We start from the raw sequence: 19,711 nt of genomic DNA, 5'->3' as shown, positions 1-19,711 counted from the left end.
TATGTTTCTGGTAAAACGGTACTTTTAGTAGTGATTGAATTGGTAACTAAAATTAAAACACCTGTTTAAATTCATCTGAGCAGGTTATCCTAGACTGTCTTTGCAGGAAACAGGAAAAAAACCCAGACCTGTCAAAGAAGCAGTTAGTTTCATCATAAATGAATTTTGGAAAATAGGTCAGATGGTTTACCACTAAGATTGCTTACTTCTCTCCATTGCCTTTACAGGCAGACTAGACTAGCTGGCTGAGAGGTAGATGCCAAAGTTGTAGTTGTCTATAGTGTAGTGAAATTAATCCTATGAAGTCTGCCTGCAGAACAATATGCACAACTGACTCAATACAATTGCTTAAACGTGGCTGATTAGCATGAGCCAAGACATATTTAATTATCTAAAATACCTGCATGGAATGGAGAGACAAAGCTATGGCTTTCTGTACTAGAAGCTGAAGACCAGAAAGAGTAACAAATGGTAGTAGATGTCAATTTGCTAGAGAAGAGTCCATTATAGGGCAAAAGGTAAAAATCAGATACTACGTTTGAAGGAAGTAATGGTGGTTATATGAAGGATGTGGGCTTGAGGTACCAGGTTTAAGAAAGCTTCATTGAAACTTTTTGATGTTATGAATGCAATGTAGTTTTATTGCAGACATATGGATTGACCAGGTGAAACCCCACAGTCTTTCAGCAATGAAGCTGCCTGATTAACTCAAATTAATCTTGTTGGTAGAGGCATACCCCAGCTACTCTTCAATATTAGAACTTCCCTAATTCATCTTTCTTATTTCTTTTCAGCTTCTGAAAATATCTTGCTTTATCTTTCTAGTCCTTGAGTTTATAAAGTCATGAAGGCAGCAACTTGCAAATAGTTTTCTGAGTAAATTAAAGCCTGGCTGCCTAGGCTTCTTATGTTTTTGTAAGTACTGCTTTATGTGTTGGTTGCTATTGTTTAGCATGCTTTTCCATCAGCTATTAGAGCTCTTAACCAGCTTAATCTAGGTTACATGTAGTGCACATTCCTGCAGTGTCTGAGTACTCAAGAATTAAAACAGGCAAATAATATAAATTATTTTCTTACTTCTGTGAAATGTAGAAGTTATTTTAATTAAATTGTTAAGAAAATAGTGTGCAAAATATTTCTTGAGGAAAATGAAGCTGAAGTGGTTGTTCTTTTAAAGTTATTTATTTTAAAGCTTTTGATGAGATGAGGCTAGAAGTTGCTTATTGTGCTGCTAGAGAGTTTAGTATTCTAAGTCCCTGTCCCTGAAGAGTTCAACCTTCTGCACTTAAGAGTTTTTTTGCATAGTGATGAGAAATATATAGTACAACTTCAACATTATACTATAGAATGGTTTGGCTCTTAGTAAAGACATTTTCTTTCTGAACCAACATGTATAGATTTTTCTGAGGTAGTTTTACATGACTCCACGCATTATTCTTCTGCTTTTCTTCATAGAATTATGACATGATTTCTGGTTTTAAAACTGGGGAGCCTTCATGTATTTTTCTGTGCACAAGCATTTTCTTTGTAATTGGGAGAGTAGCATCAGTTTGTAATTGAAAGAGAGAGTTGTTTCAGGACTCAACTAGATTGATGGGTGTAAAAAAGCTATGCTGTGGTCTGTATCGGAGTAGTACTAGTTGATTGGCTTTTTCATTTGGAATGTTACTATTGTCTTTAACAATAAAAAAAATTTCTTTATCATAGAATTATAGATACTGATTATTTAAAACTTCCAATACTTACAAAGATTTTTTAGTATATTTCTTACCACCTCCAAATACAGGATTATGTAATTTCTAGTATGTTTTAAAATACTTACCTGATCTGTCTTAAAATCATTAAAAGCTATTTTCTTGGTTACAAATACCAAGTCTAAGAGATTTAATTGGACATAAATTCAACTTACATTTCCCTTTCTTAATGCAACCAAAGTATTCATAATACCAATCTATTATATTAAGTATTCCTTCTGTTCTAATAACTGCATCTTTTGGATACTATAACATGAAACACTATTGAAACATAGATTTTGTAGTTATCTGTTCTGTGTGGGCTGCTGATACTCTATCAGGCACTATGTGTGTCCTTGCCAGCCATGTGTTACTTCTTGCTAGTCTACAGTTAGGCAATCTGGGTAGGAGCTGTGGGTGCTGAGGAAGGATAGGGCTTCTCCTTTTGTTTCTTTTTCTAATAAAGGATGGCAGTCACTTAGCTTGGATTCTGCAAAAGGAATTACGTACTTGTAGTATTACCTAGAGTTTTAAAAATGTCTTATAACTTTTTCAGAATCTAGGCTTTAATTTGTTTATCTTCCTGTTTTGCCTACGTGCTACTACAGATTAATCTTTATTCTTAAAGATGTCTTGTGACTTATCTGAGTTATTCATTTATTCCCCCTAGGAATGGGAGACTTTTACAGGTGTGATCATTGGAGATACCGTAAGAAAATCCGTAAGCTACATTTATTTGTGTATCTTGAAATAAGGAACATTTACCTAAATTCTGAAAAGTTAAAGTTGTATTCTTACTATATTGTTTAATTAATCGTATTCATACATTAAAAGAACAAATAACTTCTCAGATAGTAATATAAAAATATAAAAACTTTTTGAACGTGGCAACTCATTTTCTAATTTGCATAACTTTTTGCCTTTGTTGCTTTTTTTTTTTCCTTTTTCTGTTACCAGGATTACAATTTGTTTTTTCAGTGGTGTGACTGAGGAGGTTTTAAGCCGTCTTCTGTAACTAAAATCAGTGTTTCTGAATCCCTCTTCCTCCTGGTATCATATATGAGTTGTACTTTTTGTATGGATTGTTGGAATTGTCCACACACTTAGCTAAATTTGACATGCTTTGTTCCCCAGCCTCAGAGTTCTACATCTGGAGATGTATTTATGTATTTTCCTAGGTGTCAGAGCTAGCTTAAGAAGCTTCTGTTGCATGCCTGACCAATCACGCTGTAGTTTACTAAGTGTCCCTCAATTCTGTTGAATCTGTATACTTTCAAAATAACCTTCCAGTAGAAAAGGGTAGAGAAAAAAGCTATACTTTCTGTAGTCTTATCCATTATAGCCCTTCTTTGAACCAAATATTTTGACAAGGGTTTTGAAAAGTGTTTTTAGGAAACGCGAGCCCAATCAGGAATAATGAGCTCAGTCTTTGCCTCTTCTTTTTCAGTCTCCCCTTCTTCTTCATTCAGGGTCAGGCTAGCTCATTTCCATCAGGTTTAGCTGTAATTTTCATCACGCACAATTACTTTTAACCTTTAGCCTTGTTTAGATATCTATCAGGGTATCTTGTACATCCAGTGGTACAAGAAAATGACCAGTGTGAGTACTTTGTTTTTAGAATATCCATAACACCAGCTGTGTTCACATGCATGCTGGCAGAAGTAGCAAGTCACTTAAAACGCAATGTATTACTCAGGCTTTCTTACTTAGGCAGCTGGCTGCTAAAAAGATCCTTAAATTCCCAGTTTTTCTAGCCCTTAGATGACTCTACAAGTTTAGCATTTATGTGTGAATATAGAAGTCCCTCTTCATCTCTATGGAGTCTTTATAATTCAGTTAAATGTCAGTGAACTTGGTGATTGTCAAGTATTTTCTTGCTGTAGGTCATTTTCAAGCTACATGAGATCTGATTTATAATGGAATCTAATACTAGTCCTACCTCTCCCCCACCTAACACACAACCCATATATTTTGGAAAGATTATGGACATATGTGATTCAACCCCAATTCTAACTGGAATATATATTGCAGACCCATCTCAAGTTTATTCCTATAATTGCTTCTGAGTTTCCTACCTTTGTTCTTTCTCAGACTTCGTAACTCATGGCTGAGACATCCCTTCACAAGAAAGCTTTCCTTTTTTCTGCTTAACATTTAAGATTACTTTTGAAGTTGCTCAGTGGTTGAGAGATCCAAGTACATTTCCATACAGAGACTGTCAGACTGGTTAATGCATACTGTAAGATTTTTTTATAAAAAATTATATAGTGAATAGAGAGATTCCACTAGAGCTTAAGCTATATAGTTCATCCTTAGAATTTCCTCCATCCCCAACATCTCAGAAGCAGAAAAATAGAGCTGTGGCCAAACTTTACCAGTGCACAGATGTCCAGAAGTGATGATTTGCCTCGTGAATTACCCCAGAATTGCCCTTTGTGTGAAGAACCATCTTCTTCATGACTGCAAATATGTGCAATGGAGTTATTAAGTCCATTGCTCAGAGTGCATATGCAGAGAGCCAGTCATTTGGGTCACTTGTTTTTAATGGCAAAGAAAACTACTTAGAGTTGAGTGTGTCATACAGATACTCTAAATGATAAAATATTTTCAGGCTCAAGTGGTTAAGCAAATGTTAATGTGAACAGTATTCTCAAATTTAAATCATTGGTAGCTTTTGTTTTGTTACACCATTTATGAACTTAGCAAAAGACCACAGAAGGATTCCTGTGGTGAATGCTATTTTTATTAAAAACATGGGTTTTGCAATCTTGTTACTGAATACAGTGTTTCGCAAAAAATTGTGTAACTTATCCGTGTAACATAACTTGCTTCAATAAGGATTCACAAAGAAGTGTTCGTGACCAGATTCCCTCTTGGATAGAACAGGACCGAGCCTGGGCAGTAGCATCTTTGAAGGTATACATCACGTAGTGGGTTGAATTTAACTTAAAAGGCCTCATATTTGTCAGATGGAAATATTTCGTTAGTTTAAACTGTTTATTCTATCTTCCAGAAACCATGGCTTAATATATATCCACTTGAAAAAACTGTTTTGTTTTTTTTATTTCATCTCATTTTTCTGAGCCTTTTCATGTACATCTCTACCCCATCTAATAATGAATTTCAATGCATGTGAATGAACCTGTCATCTTACTGAGGTTAGAAAATACTCTAAGCCTACCCAAGGTACTACAACTTTTATAGATAGAAAAATATGCAGAGGAAAAATTGCAAAGAATATTTAAGTTGCAGGTTTCTCATATGTGATGACTTTCAAAACCACTTCCTATTGTATTAAAAACCATAAACTGTTAATTGGGAAACTAGTTTTCTACTTATCAGATTTCCATGCATATCTTTAAAGGTATTTCAGAGTTTGTTATTTCTCAGATCAAGTAATTTCAAACTAAAACAAAAAACACTTTCTTGCTTTGGATCATCCTGCAACAGTCAAGGTTGAAGTCCTCTGATCCTGAAGGGGGCTAAATGAAAATACTAGTCCTCGAAATTCTATCTTAGGCTCATCTCCTCCTGCACGTAGCTCAGCAGCAAGAAGGAAAACCTTGACTGGTCTTTGGCAAGGTCTTTTGCTGCTAAATGCAGAGTTCACTATTTTTCGTTTCTCTTCACCAGGGATCAGGAGCAATTGCAATAATGGTGTGGCAAGCATGATTGTTAGGGGTTTAAAAAAAACAAACAAACAAACAGAAAGTGAGAGTAACTGGGTGAATCAATAACATGTACTGATAGAAAAAGGACCTGGTCATGATTAAAAGAAAGGACTACAATTGGGTAGAGTCCAAAGTTTAAAAACAAAGAACCTAGAAGTTTAAAACCAAAAAGATAGAACCATTACAGGCTTAGTGTTTCCAGGGAATAGGTAAACAAATAGTTAATTTTAAAATCTACGCTTTTCTTCTTTAACTCCAAGGATAGAATTGAATTATGTGATATGCACAAGTATTTACAGGTTTAGGGTCATACTGGTATTTGGAAATTAATTAAAATATACAATGTCCAAATGGTTATCTTTATTGTTAAATATGCATTATTTGTTTTGTAGATTTCTCTCCCAGGTCTCTATCAGACACTTTGCTTTGAAGACGAAGATCTGTGGCACACTTTTTCTCAGAGCTCTGTGTGTGAACAAGACTTTCCATCTACTATTGTAAAAAGAATTTCCTTATTTCAGCAGGTAATCTTTTCATATTAAATTATTTTAAAATAATTATGAGTTCAGCATTGCAAGTAAGTTTTACATCTTGGGAATTTAGGCTTCAGGCCTGGTTGAATTATAAGTAGTGACAGTATCTACATTGTCTTACAGCTTAACTATTTTATTTAGTCTAAGGATTTTTTTTTTTTTTCTATAATACGTATTTAGTTCTATCTTATGTGAGTCTTTTTTGTGTTGGCATATTGGCTGCAACTGAGCATACCCTGTAAGGTAACAAGCTCTTTGTTACTATTCACAAAATTAATTTTATGAATAGATATTAAAATTCTTTCATTGTTGCTTTGTTACTGCAGAATTTGCCAGCTTGTTGAGCATCATTAATTTAGTTCATCATTAAATGTGCAAACTCACACATCTCACTGAAAACCACAAAACGGAGTAGCAGCCACTGCTTTTTTAGAATAGTAGTCATGAAATACTACTATTCCTGAAAACTTGGTGATTAAAGAACTCACCAAAAATGTGGGAGAGGCAAGTTCCTTCCTCTGCCTGGGGATCCTTCTCTGGAAGAGAAGAATGTCATCCCTCTTGTGTTTATGGCAGAAAGGGTGTCGTTACTTACTTTCAAATGATGCTATGATTTTTCATTTGAAGTCACTTCATATAAAATGAAGCCCTGTCCAAAAAGGGATGGGGTATAAGACAATGTTTCATGCTGGTTGGCACTTAGGGGCTCTCTTTTTGGAGTTTTTGGGGAGGAGGAGAATTTCTAAAATAACATGCATTGAATTTAGGAACAAACCATTTTAGAAAGGAATTTGTCTGAGTCATGTTTGACTTGATGAAATGCAGAAGAACATTTCTTATGTGTGCAATGTGTTTTCACAAAAATTCTGCATTTATAGGAAAATAAATCTGCAATAATCAGCATATTACGTATCTAGTTCCTTGCATAGAAAGCATTAAGAGTGTTTCTGTTGATGAAATATATTGAAGCTACCTGGTTAGATTTATATGCCACTCATAAGTTAGTTTCTTTCAAACTGTACGTTAAACTTAAAAATAGTGCAGTCATACTCACTGTAATCTCAGGCTTAGAAAGTAGTACTTTCTTAAAAATTTAGTGAAGTTAAATTTTTCCTCCGAAACTAACAACAGATATTACAGACTTGGAAACTGGAATGTGATGGTAGGTTCAGAATTGTGGTTTAGAGATCTGCAAGTAAGGGTGTAGGAGAAGGGGTGGTGATTTTAACAAGTCATTTCTACTGAATTTGCATTAGTTGTCTGCAGTTGCCTGCACTGAACATTTGCAGGAAGTTAACTGAAAAAGAGGTATCTGGTAGGGAAACTGCTAATTTAATTTGTATCTGAATTGATTAGCTGTTCATGTTCTGCAGTCTTTTGAAGAACAGTAAAAGCATCTGCAGAACTAGGAGGTTTGAAAGTCAGAATGTCTCCGAAAAAGAAGTCAGATGTAAAACGCTAAAGGTGTGCTTAAACAAAGGAAAGTCTTTCAATACTGATTATTTTTCTTTGATACTGCACTGAAATCAGAAACATTAGTGTTCCAGTTAGGACATTACTTCCCAAATACATGTATAGAATTTAGATTACCAGTATAAAGCTAAGTTTGCTTTCTGTCATTCTAGCTACTCACATAGCTACCTTTTTTCTAAAACACTGTAAAAAAAGTTCCAGCTTATAAATAGACATTGGATGTAGATCTATCTTCTGATTCTATTAATAGGGCAAGCTACTTACAAAGGAACAATTACATTAGATTATCTTGGAAAGGAACGATCAGATAGCTGTCTATATTCAGAGAAAATAACTTTGTTCTAAAGAGAAGTTTAAAGAATTCAGCATTCTGAGGAGATTCTTGCTTTTTAATTTATCACAGTATACTTTTATAAACTCATGTCCCCTGAATATATTTTATTTGAAGGTACTTGTGGTCCAGGCTGTCCGACCAGACAGGCTACAGAGTGCCATGGCTTTTTTTGCATGTAAAACCCTAGGTAAGTTGATTTTTCACCAGTGTGTTTCCACACAACAATTAAATATTTTTTTTGTCCAATGTTTCTCTTTTAGTTTATAGTTCTTACGGAATCCCTATGTTTTAGGATTTGAAAACACGCTGTAAATGGAATTGCTGATTTTGTTCTTGTAAAGTATTGTTAAAAAGTGCTTTCAAAATGGTTTGGTTTATGCTGCATAGTGTTTTAAAATATAATAAAATATCTGTCAGATTCTTTTAATGAATTCTTGAACACTGGAATAATTAAGAAAGGAGGATAGCTGGTTTTCTATAAGTTTTACGCTGCAGCATTTTCCTTAAGACACAAATTTTCCAAAAACATTATTTCATTTAATGTCATCTACCATTTAAAAACCATTAGGTTTGAGAATTTGTAAATTGGATCTCAAAAGATTGTTTCATATTTTCAATCACTTTTGTCAGTCTCTTGGACTGTAATACAATTTTTACTGTCTTTAGAAATATACATGATTTAGAGTGATTCAATACTATGATTTTCTATTTGTTCTAGTCTGTTTGTTTCTGAGATCTATTGTATTCAAAGTTTGGGACTTATATTCCAAATAATCTTAATATTGCAGTACAGCACACCAAAGCCTTCCTTCACTTTTTAGCAGTTAATGACAATACACATATGGAAGATGAATTATGAGTGTCTCATTGGGGTAGTTTTAAAAGTCACCCTCTGCTTTACACAGACAAGGCAAAATTTGTTGTTTTTAATGTGGTACAGTGTCAGGACAGAAGTGGGATTAACAGAAGGGAAAGGATCTAGATTGTAAAGACCTTAAATGTAAGTGGCAAAGGCTGTTTTTAATGTGGTAGAAAATGAACCTGGAAAATTCACTCATAGGCTGCCAGGGTAATATGGCTGGACTTACATTTCCAGTACTTGTGAAGATCTGCGGTTTGAATGATCTTGAGATAGGTGATTTTGCGTGATAATGCAATTGATGAGTTCTGTATAAAAAACAATGACTGTGGTAATTTTAAGTTCTTGACATACGTGTCATTTCTTATTAGTATAATTCTTATTAGGTATAAGTTTAGGTCTCTGACTCTTACGTTTTTATGACATTTGTGTGACAGTTTATCTTACTCCCTCTTTATGGTCTGCCTGTGGGCATTATTTGTTGGTCAAAATTGGTTCCATGTCTGCCACCAACACTGGTATTTTCAGGAGTAAAGTTAGCCTGCTCTGTCAAACATTATTAGTAGATAGAGAGGGTACTTTCATCATAGCGAGTGTATAGGTCCCACGCTGACAAGGTCCCTGCCTGTTGGAATCAAATGAAAAGTGTGATCTGCAGTACGTGCGGCTCAAAGCCGAGCAGAGACCTGAATGCAGAGTAAGTTTATTCACACCCACTTACTGTCTTCCAAATCTTAATGTACTGCATAAATTGGTTAGGTCTGTCTTGATACCAATTCTTGGAGGCATTCCACAAAGGAATGATTTTTGGTGAATGAAACTACAGCCTCACTGAGGAAGGCAGAATAGCATTGACTCTGTAGGCAAGGTTTCATCCACAGATTTTTCATGCATATCAGTGAGATTTTGAGATCATGTCATAAATCATGACTGGCACTTTCCAAGTAATAAAATGGGTCATGCTTCTATGAATATTTTTTTCATATTTTTTTCTACCGTGTCTTTTTCAGGGTCCTTGCCCTGAAACTTCTTAAACAAACTGTTCCACCTAGTTCAAAAGGGAACCGTTAAGTTTCCAATCTCCTTTGGCTGTTTTCCTGTGAGAAAAATGAGTTCCAAAAGCGCTGTAATAGCCTAAAAGAAAGCTTTCCACTTCTGTTTTACCCAGATATGGTTTTTTTTCCTTTTTTCATCTTTTACATATATTTTTAAATTTATGGATGAAGGGGGATTAAAATAATTTCTTTCGAAGATAAAGTTCATAAGAATTTTCTGTAAATGTATTTTGTGGGCACCCAAAGTATGCTTATTTCTTTATTTTACATGCTATACTGAAATGCACCATGTTAGCAAAAGTCATATTGACACTATACTCCCAAATCACTCCATATCACTGATTGAGTTGGGTATTTTTCATATCTGCTTTAACTTAGTTTTTTTGAGTCTGGCTACATCAGAAATAGTATTTAAAGAGACTTGATTTTAATTACCTACATTTTCATATTCTTCAAAAAAGCCATAGAGATACACAGAAGGAAAATCAGTACAGGCTAAACTAGTCTGTATTTTATTCTCACAGACCATTTTCTATAAAGTAGACCAGAGCTCTCATGGTCACATTGCATCTAGGCCAAAATAAAATTACTTGCCAAAATAAAAAACAAATCTCTCCTGCTTTCTGTATTGGAATTGTTAATAGTAATAATATATTTACTGATATTTTTGTATTGTTTTTCTGTGTACAGATCACCAACAGAGAAGAAATCTTAACTAGCACTTTGAGTTCAAGTTCCAGCTGCTGTAAATTGATTTAATTGCATTGACATTAGTAGAGAAGTTTTGTGAAAAGTTGTTCATTGACTTTATGGAAACTTCATCAGTTTATAAAAAATGTGAAGTTTGCATCCTGTGCCAGACTTTGTATTTATATGTCAGGTCTTTCTTTTTTCCCCTTTGATTCACTCCAATTTAGACATTTTCTGAAAAGTTATTCGCTCTCTTTTTCCTCTCATGTCAGGATATTAGTTTGGATAGTAAGATTTAAGAAATTCTGTCAGAACAGAACATGGAGGCAGAAAGTATGTCAGGAATTCCCACTTTGACTGCATAGTTATTATTTTGAATATGAGTGCTTATTGATTTACTCTGAAAACACTGGAGTCTTTTTTTTTTTTTTTTCTGTTGAGCTTCCTTAAAACAAAAAGCACCTTCAGCATAGCTATGCTTTTTCTAAATATTGTGCCCAAATGTCTAAAAAACCAGCCTGTTTTTTTAAAGAATACTTCCACTGTATTAATTTTCTAAATGATGCATCTCAAAGGTCCTACAATATATTTGGCTAGGCAGTTACTCATTTACAATTGTACCTCTTTTAAGTTAGCATCATTACCATAAATACGTTATTATAATAACTTAAGTTGCAGGTATACACACATTGATCTATTGCCCAATCATAGCTTTTTATTCTATCCCCAAGTTAATGCAAGGCAAAGTAGTAGTCCCCAGTTAACATAGAGTTTTGTAGGATATCAAAACTCCTAATCAGTTAAGCTTCTCAGGAATCTGTGCAGCCTCTGCTTGCACTGCTAAAAATAATAATACAGCCAACAGTCTCTGGTTTATCTTGATTGTAGTATATTCCATGCACATGTTTGTAGCAGCAAAGCAGTCTTAGGAACAGGAACTTAAGAATGGTGGAACACGTGGAGAGCTCTGTCTAGCGTGTTACTGTCTTTGCCAATGACAAATAGTAAATGACAAGGCAAGGGTATAAGAACTTCACAAGCTTATATTAAAACGTTTTGCAGTGACCAGTGTTTTATGTCTCCAGGGTTTCTCAGCTGGAAGTAATAACACAGTACTTAAAAGACCCAATGAATTTGTCTTATATGTCCTTGTACATCTCTTCTGCATTTCCATGTAATAACAAATATCTGCAGCATTGCTTGAGGCCCATTCCACAATGATAATTAGTGGTCAGAAAGATCTCCGTTTGGTTTTTGTATCCCTGCTGCCTGTTGACTTCAACAGATATTTTTAGTCCTGTATTCTTTATAGAATTTGAAACAGTAGTGAAGATTTTCAAAATTATTTTCTTCACTGAAATTAAAGTTAATAAAAGTTAAATTTTACCTTTCCAAAACCTTACTTTTAATTAAATTTTGATCTAAAATTTGATGTTAAGTTTCTCAATGTATCTTTATTGCTTATGTAGCTAGTGATTAAGTTCTAATGCTTTATGTAATGTTTTAATATTTATATTAAATTAATATGAAACATTTATATTTTGATACTTCAACAATGAAATATAGTCACAGTGAATACAACTCAGTATGGACCTTGCTTAAGGTGCAAGACAGTGGTTTATAGGCCAAATATCAGAACGCATCACAAGTACCTCTTCTTTGTGGTCCTCATCCACAAAGAGAAACATTTGATACTGGATTTTCTAATTATAGGCATAATACTGTCTTCCATTTTCAGCATTGTAAACACTCTTTCATAAAAACTAACTAAAAGAAACATTCTTACCCTAGAGAATGCTGTCGTGTTCTATTTCCTGATACTTTTCTTTTTTTTGCATAGAGTGACTCAGGTAGCTTCAATTATGACTGTAGTTGAAAAAAACCAAACCAATCTCTAGTTATATATAATTTCATTTTTTTTCTTGGCTAATTTGTCTATTTTCTTTCTTTCTCTCCTCCCTGCCAGTAGTTTAGTTATTTCCATTTATTATGTTAGTGAAGGGAATGTTAAATCTGGAGTAGCTTGTATCAGTGAAAAATGTTACTATAAGCTCAGTTTGGAGGAATGACTAGAAAGCTAGTATGCTGGGCAGCTTTCATTCAAAGTGTAAGCTTTTTTCAGGCCCTTGAAAATGCATCCAAATTTTACTGTGTTCAGTTTTGGGCCCCTCACTGCAGGAAAGACATTGAGTTGCTGGAACGTGTTCAGAGAAGGGCAACCAAGTTGGTGAGGGGCCTGGAGCACAAGTCTTATGAGGAGTGGCTGAAGGAACTGGGGCTGTTTAGTCTAGAAAAGAGGAGGCTGAGGGGAGACCTTATTGCTCTCTACAACTACCTGAAAGGGGGTTGTAGCGAGGTGGGTGCTGGTCTCTTCTGTCAGGTGGCTGGAGATAGGACAAGAGGAAATGGCCTCAAGTTGCAGCAAGGGAGATGTGGGTTAGATATTAGGAAAAATTTTTTTACTGAGAGGGTTGTCAAACATTGGAATGGGCTGCCCAGGGAAGTGGTTGAGTCACCATCCCTGGAGATATTAAAAAAGCGAATGGATGGGGGTACTTCAGGACATGGTTTAGTGGGCATGGTTAATGGTTGGACTCGATGATCTTGAAGGTCTTTTTCAACCTAAATGATGCTATGATTCCATGATTCTATACATTTGGCCAATAGAGGATTCATTGAGAAACAACTTGCAAATGTTTGTCAGACATTTTTGAGATTCTGACACTTAAGAGTCCCTGAAGAGTCTTCCTCACTGAGCATGCTTCAGTCCAGCACTGAACAGCCCTTCTTTAATTTCGGTGTCATTTTATGGATCTTCTAGGGTTTAGAGCTTATTGGCAGTGAGCAGCAGAACTCATCAGGGGAGCTGCTTGTATCAATTGCCTTATGGCCTCAGTTTATATATTTATCTCTGCTTATATTACCTCTGCATGCCTAATGAATGTAAAATTAAAATATTTTCCAATATTAGTCTTGTTTAATTCAATTTTTTAAAGCATTTTGATTGATAGTGATTTTATCTGTTTAGTTGCATCTGTTAGAGTCTCTGTCCAGATACATGCAGAGAACCCAGACCTCATACTAACCTTTGCCAGCCTGACCTGTTATATTCAAATTATATAGTATTGTTCTATGTGGAGATAATAGCTCAAGGCTGAAAGCAGATTGTGCCTTCAAGGAAATGTGTATTGCGTCTTTTAGTACATGTGGCATAGATGTCACTGATTTGGGCTCTTCTGTCTTTCTTGATGTTGTGATTTCCCATTGCACCTAACACTTCACTATTTAAGGACTAGTCTAAAGATGCATTGAAAATATGTGCTTAACACTGTTCAAGTTTATGATACACCTATACACATAGCTTTGCGCTGGTATATAACTGCCTTGCCTATACTAGGTCAACATTCTAGACATTTAATTTGTATATTAAAGTGAATAATAGACTAAAATAATTGTAGCACCAAGAACCGTGTAAAGTCAAATTCTAATAATTAAGGCTCTCAGGACAATACAGGAGAGAAGTTCTGCATGTGGACATACACGCTACAAGTAGTTTTAGCAAATAACATAGCTTCTCATATTCTTATATTCCAGGTCTTCTTTTTGTATGTTTTCTTGAAGACTACACTCTAAATAAATACTACAGTTTATATTTGTCAAGATGGAAGTCCAGGCACCATTTTGGTGCTTGTGTCTTTTTCTTATCAATGTAGAGTGCCTTCTACCTGCATATTGTAATGAAATTTTTCTCATTGTAGGACCAGTTTTATGGTCTCCATTGAACAGAACTTTGACAGCCAGATGACCTTTAAAGTGGTTAATTAACCACTCTATCCTGTGTAGTCACTTTATTTCCATAATAATTCTAATTCTAGGAATAAAAGAATTGTCTCCATCACCTCTGAATTTGAAACGTCTGTATAAAGAGACTCTGGAAATTGAGCCCATCCTAATAATTATTTCTCCTGGTGCTGATCCTTCTCAAGAGTTGCAAGAACTTGCCAGTGTTGAAAGAAATACTGAGTGCTACCATCAGGTCAGTCTTAGATAAGCATAATGATTAAAAACCACAATATGTAAAATTTTACAGTAGTAGTATCTGTTTTACTTTGGTTTTTAAGGAAGTTAGTATGTAAAAGCATAGTTTGGTGTCTATGTGTTTGTTATTCCTACCTATCTTGCCACTAACTTCTGATTCCATTGGCAAAATGGGTTGGAGAAGAGACACACAATTAGTGATCCTCACAGAAGCAGAATCCATGTGAGAGGCATTCCTCCAACTTGGAGAAGGGAAAAATGAGAAGATAGATGGAAGAGAACAAAAGAGACTGAGAATTGTTATACATGCTGAAACATTATCTTTTTAGGTGTGAAATAATCAAAATATGAACAAAACCAGTGAAAACTAGACTTCATAATTTCCTCTGCTTATAGGACTTGCGTATTTCTTTCTTCAACAGAAAACAGAAATCAGATGTTCAGTGTTTGTGGATACTTTGGCATTTTGTGAAAAACTGTAAAATATTTTGAGAAATTGTACAAGTAAATGTTAACTGATTAACTGTTGATGGGAGTTCCTGAATAGAACTCTTACATTTCAAGTCTTTAAAAAAAAAAGTGTTTAAGATTGACCATGCAGGAAAACCCTCAGATTTCAGGAATAGGCTTACAACAACAAAATTATTTTCCCAGCCAATATAACAGTTGTTTTTTGTCATGGTATACAACTTCTTACCTTTTTGCATTCAATACAAAACTGAACTGGGTGAAGATAATTCCCCTTGAGTAGATTTTAATCAGGAATTGTACTGTGAAGAAATCACTTTATATTTTCTGTGTCTGTTTCAAAATTGGATCTATGCAGGGGTGTTGAAAATGACTTTTTTTTAAGAAGAAATTTACTGTCGCTGTTAAATTCATAGAATAACCTAGGTTGGAAGGGAGTTCTAGAGATCATCTACTTCAACCCCCTGCTCAGAGCAGGGAGCTCCCCCTTCCAAGGATAGAGATCTCTGGGCAACTTGTTCCAGTATTTGACCACTCTCACAGGAGAATGTTTTTCCTAATATTGAATCAGTATTTCCCATATACCAACTTGTGTGCAATCACTGATGTCCTATCACCATGTGCCTCTGAAAGAGTCTGGTTCTGTCTCCTCTGTGTTCTTCAGTCTGGTAGTTGTAGACAGCAAGAAGGTCTCCTGATTGCTTGGCTAAAAAAACCCTACTCAGTGTCCCCTGACCATGTTGGTGGTCTGCTCTGGAGTCACTTCAGTATGGCCATGTCTGTCTTGTACTGGGGAGCCCAAAACTGCAGACAGTACTCCAGATGTGGTCTCACAAGTGCCAAAGAGAGGGGAAGGATCCCTTCCCTGGGCTTGCTGAAAGCTTTTACTAATACAGCCCATTATGGGATCGGCCTTTGTTGCAAGGGCCCATTGTTGATTTATATTCAACTTGTTGTCCATGAGGGCCTCCTTTTCTTCAAAGTTGCTTCTGAGGCAGACCCCAGCCTGTACCGTGTACGGGGTAGTTCCATCCCAGGTGTAGGACTTTGTATTTACCTTATTGAACTTCACAAACTGCCAGCCTGTTTCTCCAGCCTATTCAGGTCCACCTGAGTAGCAAACCTGCCTTCCAACATATTTATTGCTCACCCTCCCCACACCCCCACCTTTGGTGTTACCCATTATCTTGCTGAGAGTGCACCCAGTCACATAACCCAGGTTGCTGATGAAGACATTAAACAGTATTTTCTCTAGCGCTGATCTCTGAGTGATACCACTAGTTACTGGCTGCCAGCTGGACTCTGTACCACTAACCATTCTGTGAGACCAGCAGTACACCTATTTTTCTGTCTATGTTATTTTTCACTTCTCCAGCCTGTATTTCTCCAGTTTGGTCATAAGGAGGATATGGGAGACCCTGTCAAAAGCATTACTAAAGTCAAGGTATACAACATTCACTAGCACCCCCTTATCCACAGTGGCAGTCACCTCATCATAGAAAGCAATGAAGACGAGCAGGCACGAGTCATTGCCATTGGTAAATCTATATTGGTTGCTCCTTATCACCTCTGTGTTCTTCGTGTGTTTAGAAATGGCTTCTAAGAGGACTTGCTCCATAACCTTTCCAGGGACTGAGTGGAGGCTGACCAGCCTGTAACTACCTAGACCTTTCTCTTCTTGCCCTTCTTGAAGATAAATGCGACATTTTCCTTTTTCATCAGTGAACACCCCAGATCAACGTAACCTTTTGAAGATGACAGCAAGGAGTGATGTTAGCTGGCCCCACAGCACTCTTGGATGCACTCCATCTCATCCTGTGGACTCTTTTATTTCTAAGTCTGTTGAGTGATTCCTAAATCTCTCTTTCTCTGCTGAGGGCATTGCTTCTCTCCTGCTTGTAGGTTTGGGAGACCTGGGACGCCTGAGAACAAGCCTCAGCAGTGAAACCTCCAACTAAAAGGGCATTGAGTACCTTAACCTTTTCCATGTGCCTTGTCACTAAGTGCCCTGCCCCACCGAGCTATGGACTCGTGGCTTTCCTTGGCTTTACTTGGCTGACAGGAACGTTACAGAACTCAAGAAATGCAAAGTCCTGCCCCTGGGAAAGAAGAAACCCTTGCAACAATACAGGGAATATATTGACTGACCGGGGAGGACCTCTGCTGAAAAGAACAGGAGGGTTTTTGTAGATGACAAGCTGAACATGAGCCAGCACTGTACCCTGCCAGCAGAGAAGTCTTTGTGATGACCTAGTAACAACTTTTCAATACCTAAAAGAACATCACTGAGAAAATGGACCCAGACTCTTTGCAATCAGGCATGGTAGAAAGAGGCAGTGGGCATAAATGGTAACGAGATAGATGACTGGATGTAAGGAGAAACTTTTTCACGATGAAAGCAGTCAAATAGATTTCCCAGTTCAGTCTCCATCCTTGGAGGTTGCCAAGAGTCCACTGGACAAAGCCCTCAGCTCCTGGTCTGACCTTTCATAGCTGGCCCTCCTTTGAGCAGGATATTGGACTAGAGACCTTCCAGGATCCATTCCAACTCAAATTATTCTATGATACAAGTGGTTTCCTAATATTCCTAATACACAGTACCAATATGCTTTATACCTTTCTGTAAAACATTATTTCATTCTGTCATTAGAAATATTCAGGGGAGGGGAGTTGTCATCTAGCTGATCACTGGTTAGCATAGAAATGGAAAACATCAAGTTTAATGTTGCTTTTGAATAGCCATTGAACTTGTTCCTTTCCTGGAATGTGCACTGATGGAATATATTATTCCCATCAAATTGTAAAGATTTAGATTCTCTTGCCAGTTTATCTAGCTGTGAATGTTTCAGAATGCATATTTCTTACTCTGTCACATGGCTTTTTGTGTTTGTCTCTTAAATATCCTGTACGTGATGGGACTTTTAAAATGTAACACAGTATGGTATTCGATTAAGGAGTGGTGAGTACCGCTCAAATCATCTGAAAGTTGTACTACTAATGAGAATATTTTGTTGTTATTATTTTTTCCTGCACTTTCTCATGCAATTTTGATAGAACATAGAAGATCAGATTTTTCCTCTCTGTTGAATTATTTCTCATATGGGATAAAGAACAGATCACTAAATTTGTGTGGTGTACTAACATATTGTCTGGTGACTTTTAGTTATCTTCTGTTGGCTATTTTAAATTATTTCAAGATATTATGCTCAGTTTTATTTAGGCAGAGGATATCTCTATCATCATATAGAGCTAAGGCCTCAAGTTTCTTTGATTCGGTACGGTATTAGGATAAAAAGACAGGATGGATTTCCTTTCAAGGGATATCTGATGAAGTCATAATAATCACAATAGTTCTATTTTGCTATAGCAGTAATGTCAAGACAAAGCTTTTCAGATTAGCTAAGACCACTTCCTTTCAAACTTGGTTGGTTCAGGGTTTTTTGTTACGTATAGCTTCCAATTAGACTCTAAGGGAGAACTAAGGTGAACGTACTCTGCAGATAGTCTTAACATCAGTTGTTGCAGTAGTTGTGCCACAGAACAAGTCCTTCCTTTATTTTCAATTTTCACCAATTTATCTGAAAATTCACTTTTGAATCTTTGTATTTCCATTTGAAAATCCAAATTTATTTTAGCAGCAGTATGGTACTATAACATATTAAGAAAAGACTGTTTGTTAAGCTATTCATATTTCCCAGTTGGAAAGAGAGCAGCCTTAGTTTTTCACTCATCTTAATATGAAATTGAGTGTTTCTCTTCAAAGGAAGTACTCTTAACTTATAGTCAGAAGACAATTTATTCTCATTTATCTCTTGGTTTTGTCATATCAGCAGTTCTGCAATAATACAGTTTAGTCACTGATATTTAAATTACTTTTTGAGTTCCCAGGGAATACCATCACTGCCACCAAATGATGTATGTTTTTTCAATAAAAAGACTAGGTAATGTCATTTCTTAAGAAACTGGTTAGATAGGTCGCAAAGAAAAAACCTACGTTTTCCTTAATCTTTTCCCTACTTTAGTAGCCTGTCACATTAGTAAAATTTCTGGTTATCTTTAGCACACCTTCTTTTTTACATATGCACTCTAACTTGGAAACACACGATTTTGTATTTAGCTGTTAAATGAGGTGTGATGAATTCCTGATACAACTGTGTCTGTCATTTCAGATTGCAATGGGCCAAGGCCAAGCTGACTTGGCTATTCAAACTTTAAAAGAATGTGCACGCAATGGAGAATGGCTGTGTTTAAAGAACCTGCATCTTGTTACATCTTGGCTTCCTGTATTAGAAAAGGTGAGGGTAACTAGAGAATAATGTATTTGAAACCAGACAAAATTAGTAAGCAACAGTTCTGAAGCATTTCAGGCATTTCCATGGTGATGTTTAAAATACCAACAATTTAAAAATAAACCTTTGCAGTTTTCTCAGTCATAAATAAAGTGAAATGCTTCAGATCTAAGCAGCTCCTTCCTTTGCATGAGCACTTTAATTTTCATAGAGTGTAGAGTATTTCTGCCACAATGAGTGAACAAACGCTCCTGTTGAGCCTTCTGGTACTTTATGGGGTACCGCCCATGTTTGCTGAACTCTAAATCTATGCATGCTTAAATTTTATTTTACTTTTATTTTTTCAGTTCTAGGACTTTCTTTTTAGTAGTTCTTTTTTGTTAAGTGTAGCTTGTGTCTGAGTCACCAGGGTTTTTTTTCTATTTTGAAATTAAAATGTCTAATGTTTTATAGGAACACGCTTTTACTTATGGCATGTAAAATCATTAACTTGCTAACTGAATCAAAGTGACTTAACATGTATATCACTCTGAAATCCAGAAAATAAACTAACTCAAAAAAAGAAAGG

General features: G+C 35.8%; 1 protein-coding gene across 3 annotated transcripts in view; it reads left to right on the top strand.

The window, feature by feature from the left end:
* DYNC2H1 (dynein cytoplasmic 2 heavy chain 1) overlaps positions 1–19,711 on the top strand; it is a 186,908-nt gene that overhangs the window by 86,818 nt on the left and 80,379 nt on the right. For all 3 annotated transcript variants that reach the window (XM_069808307.1, XM_069808306.1, XM_069808308.1), the window contains 6 exons: positions 2,404–2,454; positions 4,572–4,649; positions 5,797–5,928; positions 7,859–7,931; positions 14,224–14,384; positions 19,024–19,149. In XM_069808307.1, coding sequence (XP_069664408.1) covers positions 2,404–2,454; positions 4,572–4,649; positions 5,797–5,928; positions 7,859–7,931; positions 14,224–14,384; positions 19,024–19,149 — 621 coding nt within the window. The remainder of the gene's footprint in view (positions 1–2,403; positions 2,455–4,571; positions 4,650–5,796; positions 5,929–7,858; positions 7,932–14,223; positions 14,385–19,023; positions 19,150–19,711) is intronic.

This window comes from Haliaeetus albicilla, chromosome 20 (assembly GCF_947461875.1).
Source record: "Haliaeetus albicilla chromosome 20, bHalAlb1.1, whole genome shotgun sequence".
In the NCBI taxonomy this organism is placed as follows: Eukaryota; Metazoa; Chordata; class Aves; order Accipitriformes; family Accipitridae; genus Haliaeetus; species Haliaeetus albicilla.
This window is presented reverse-complemented; position numbering and strand designations above follow the sequence as displayed.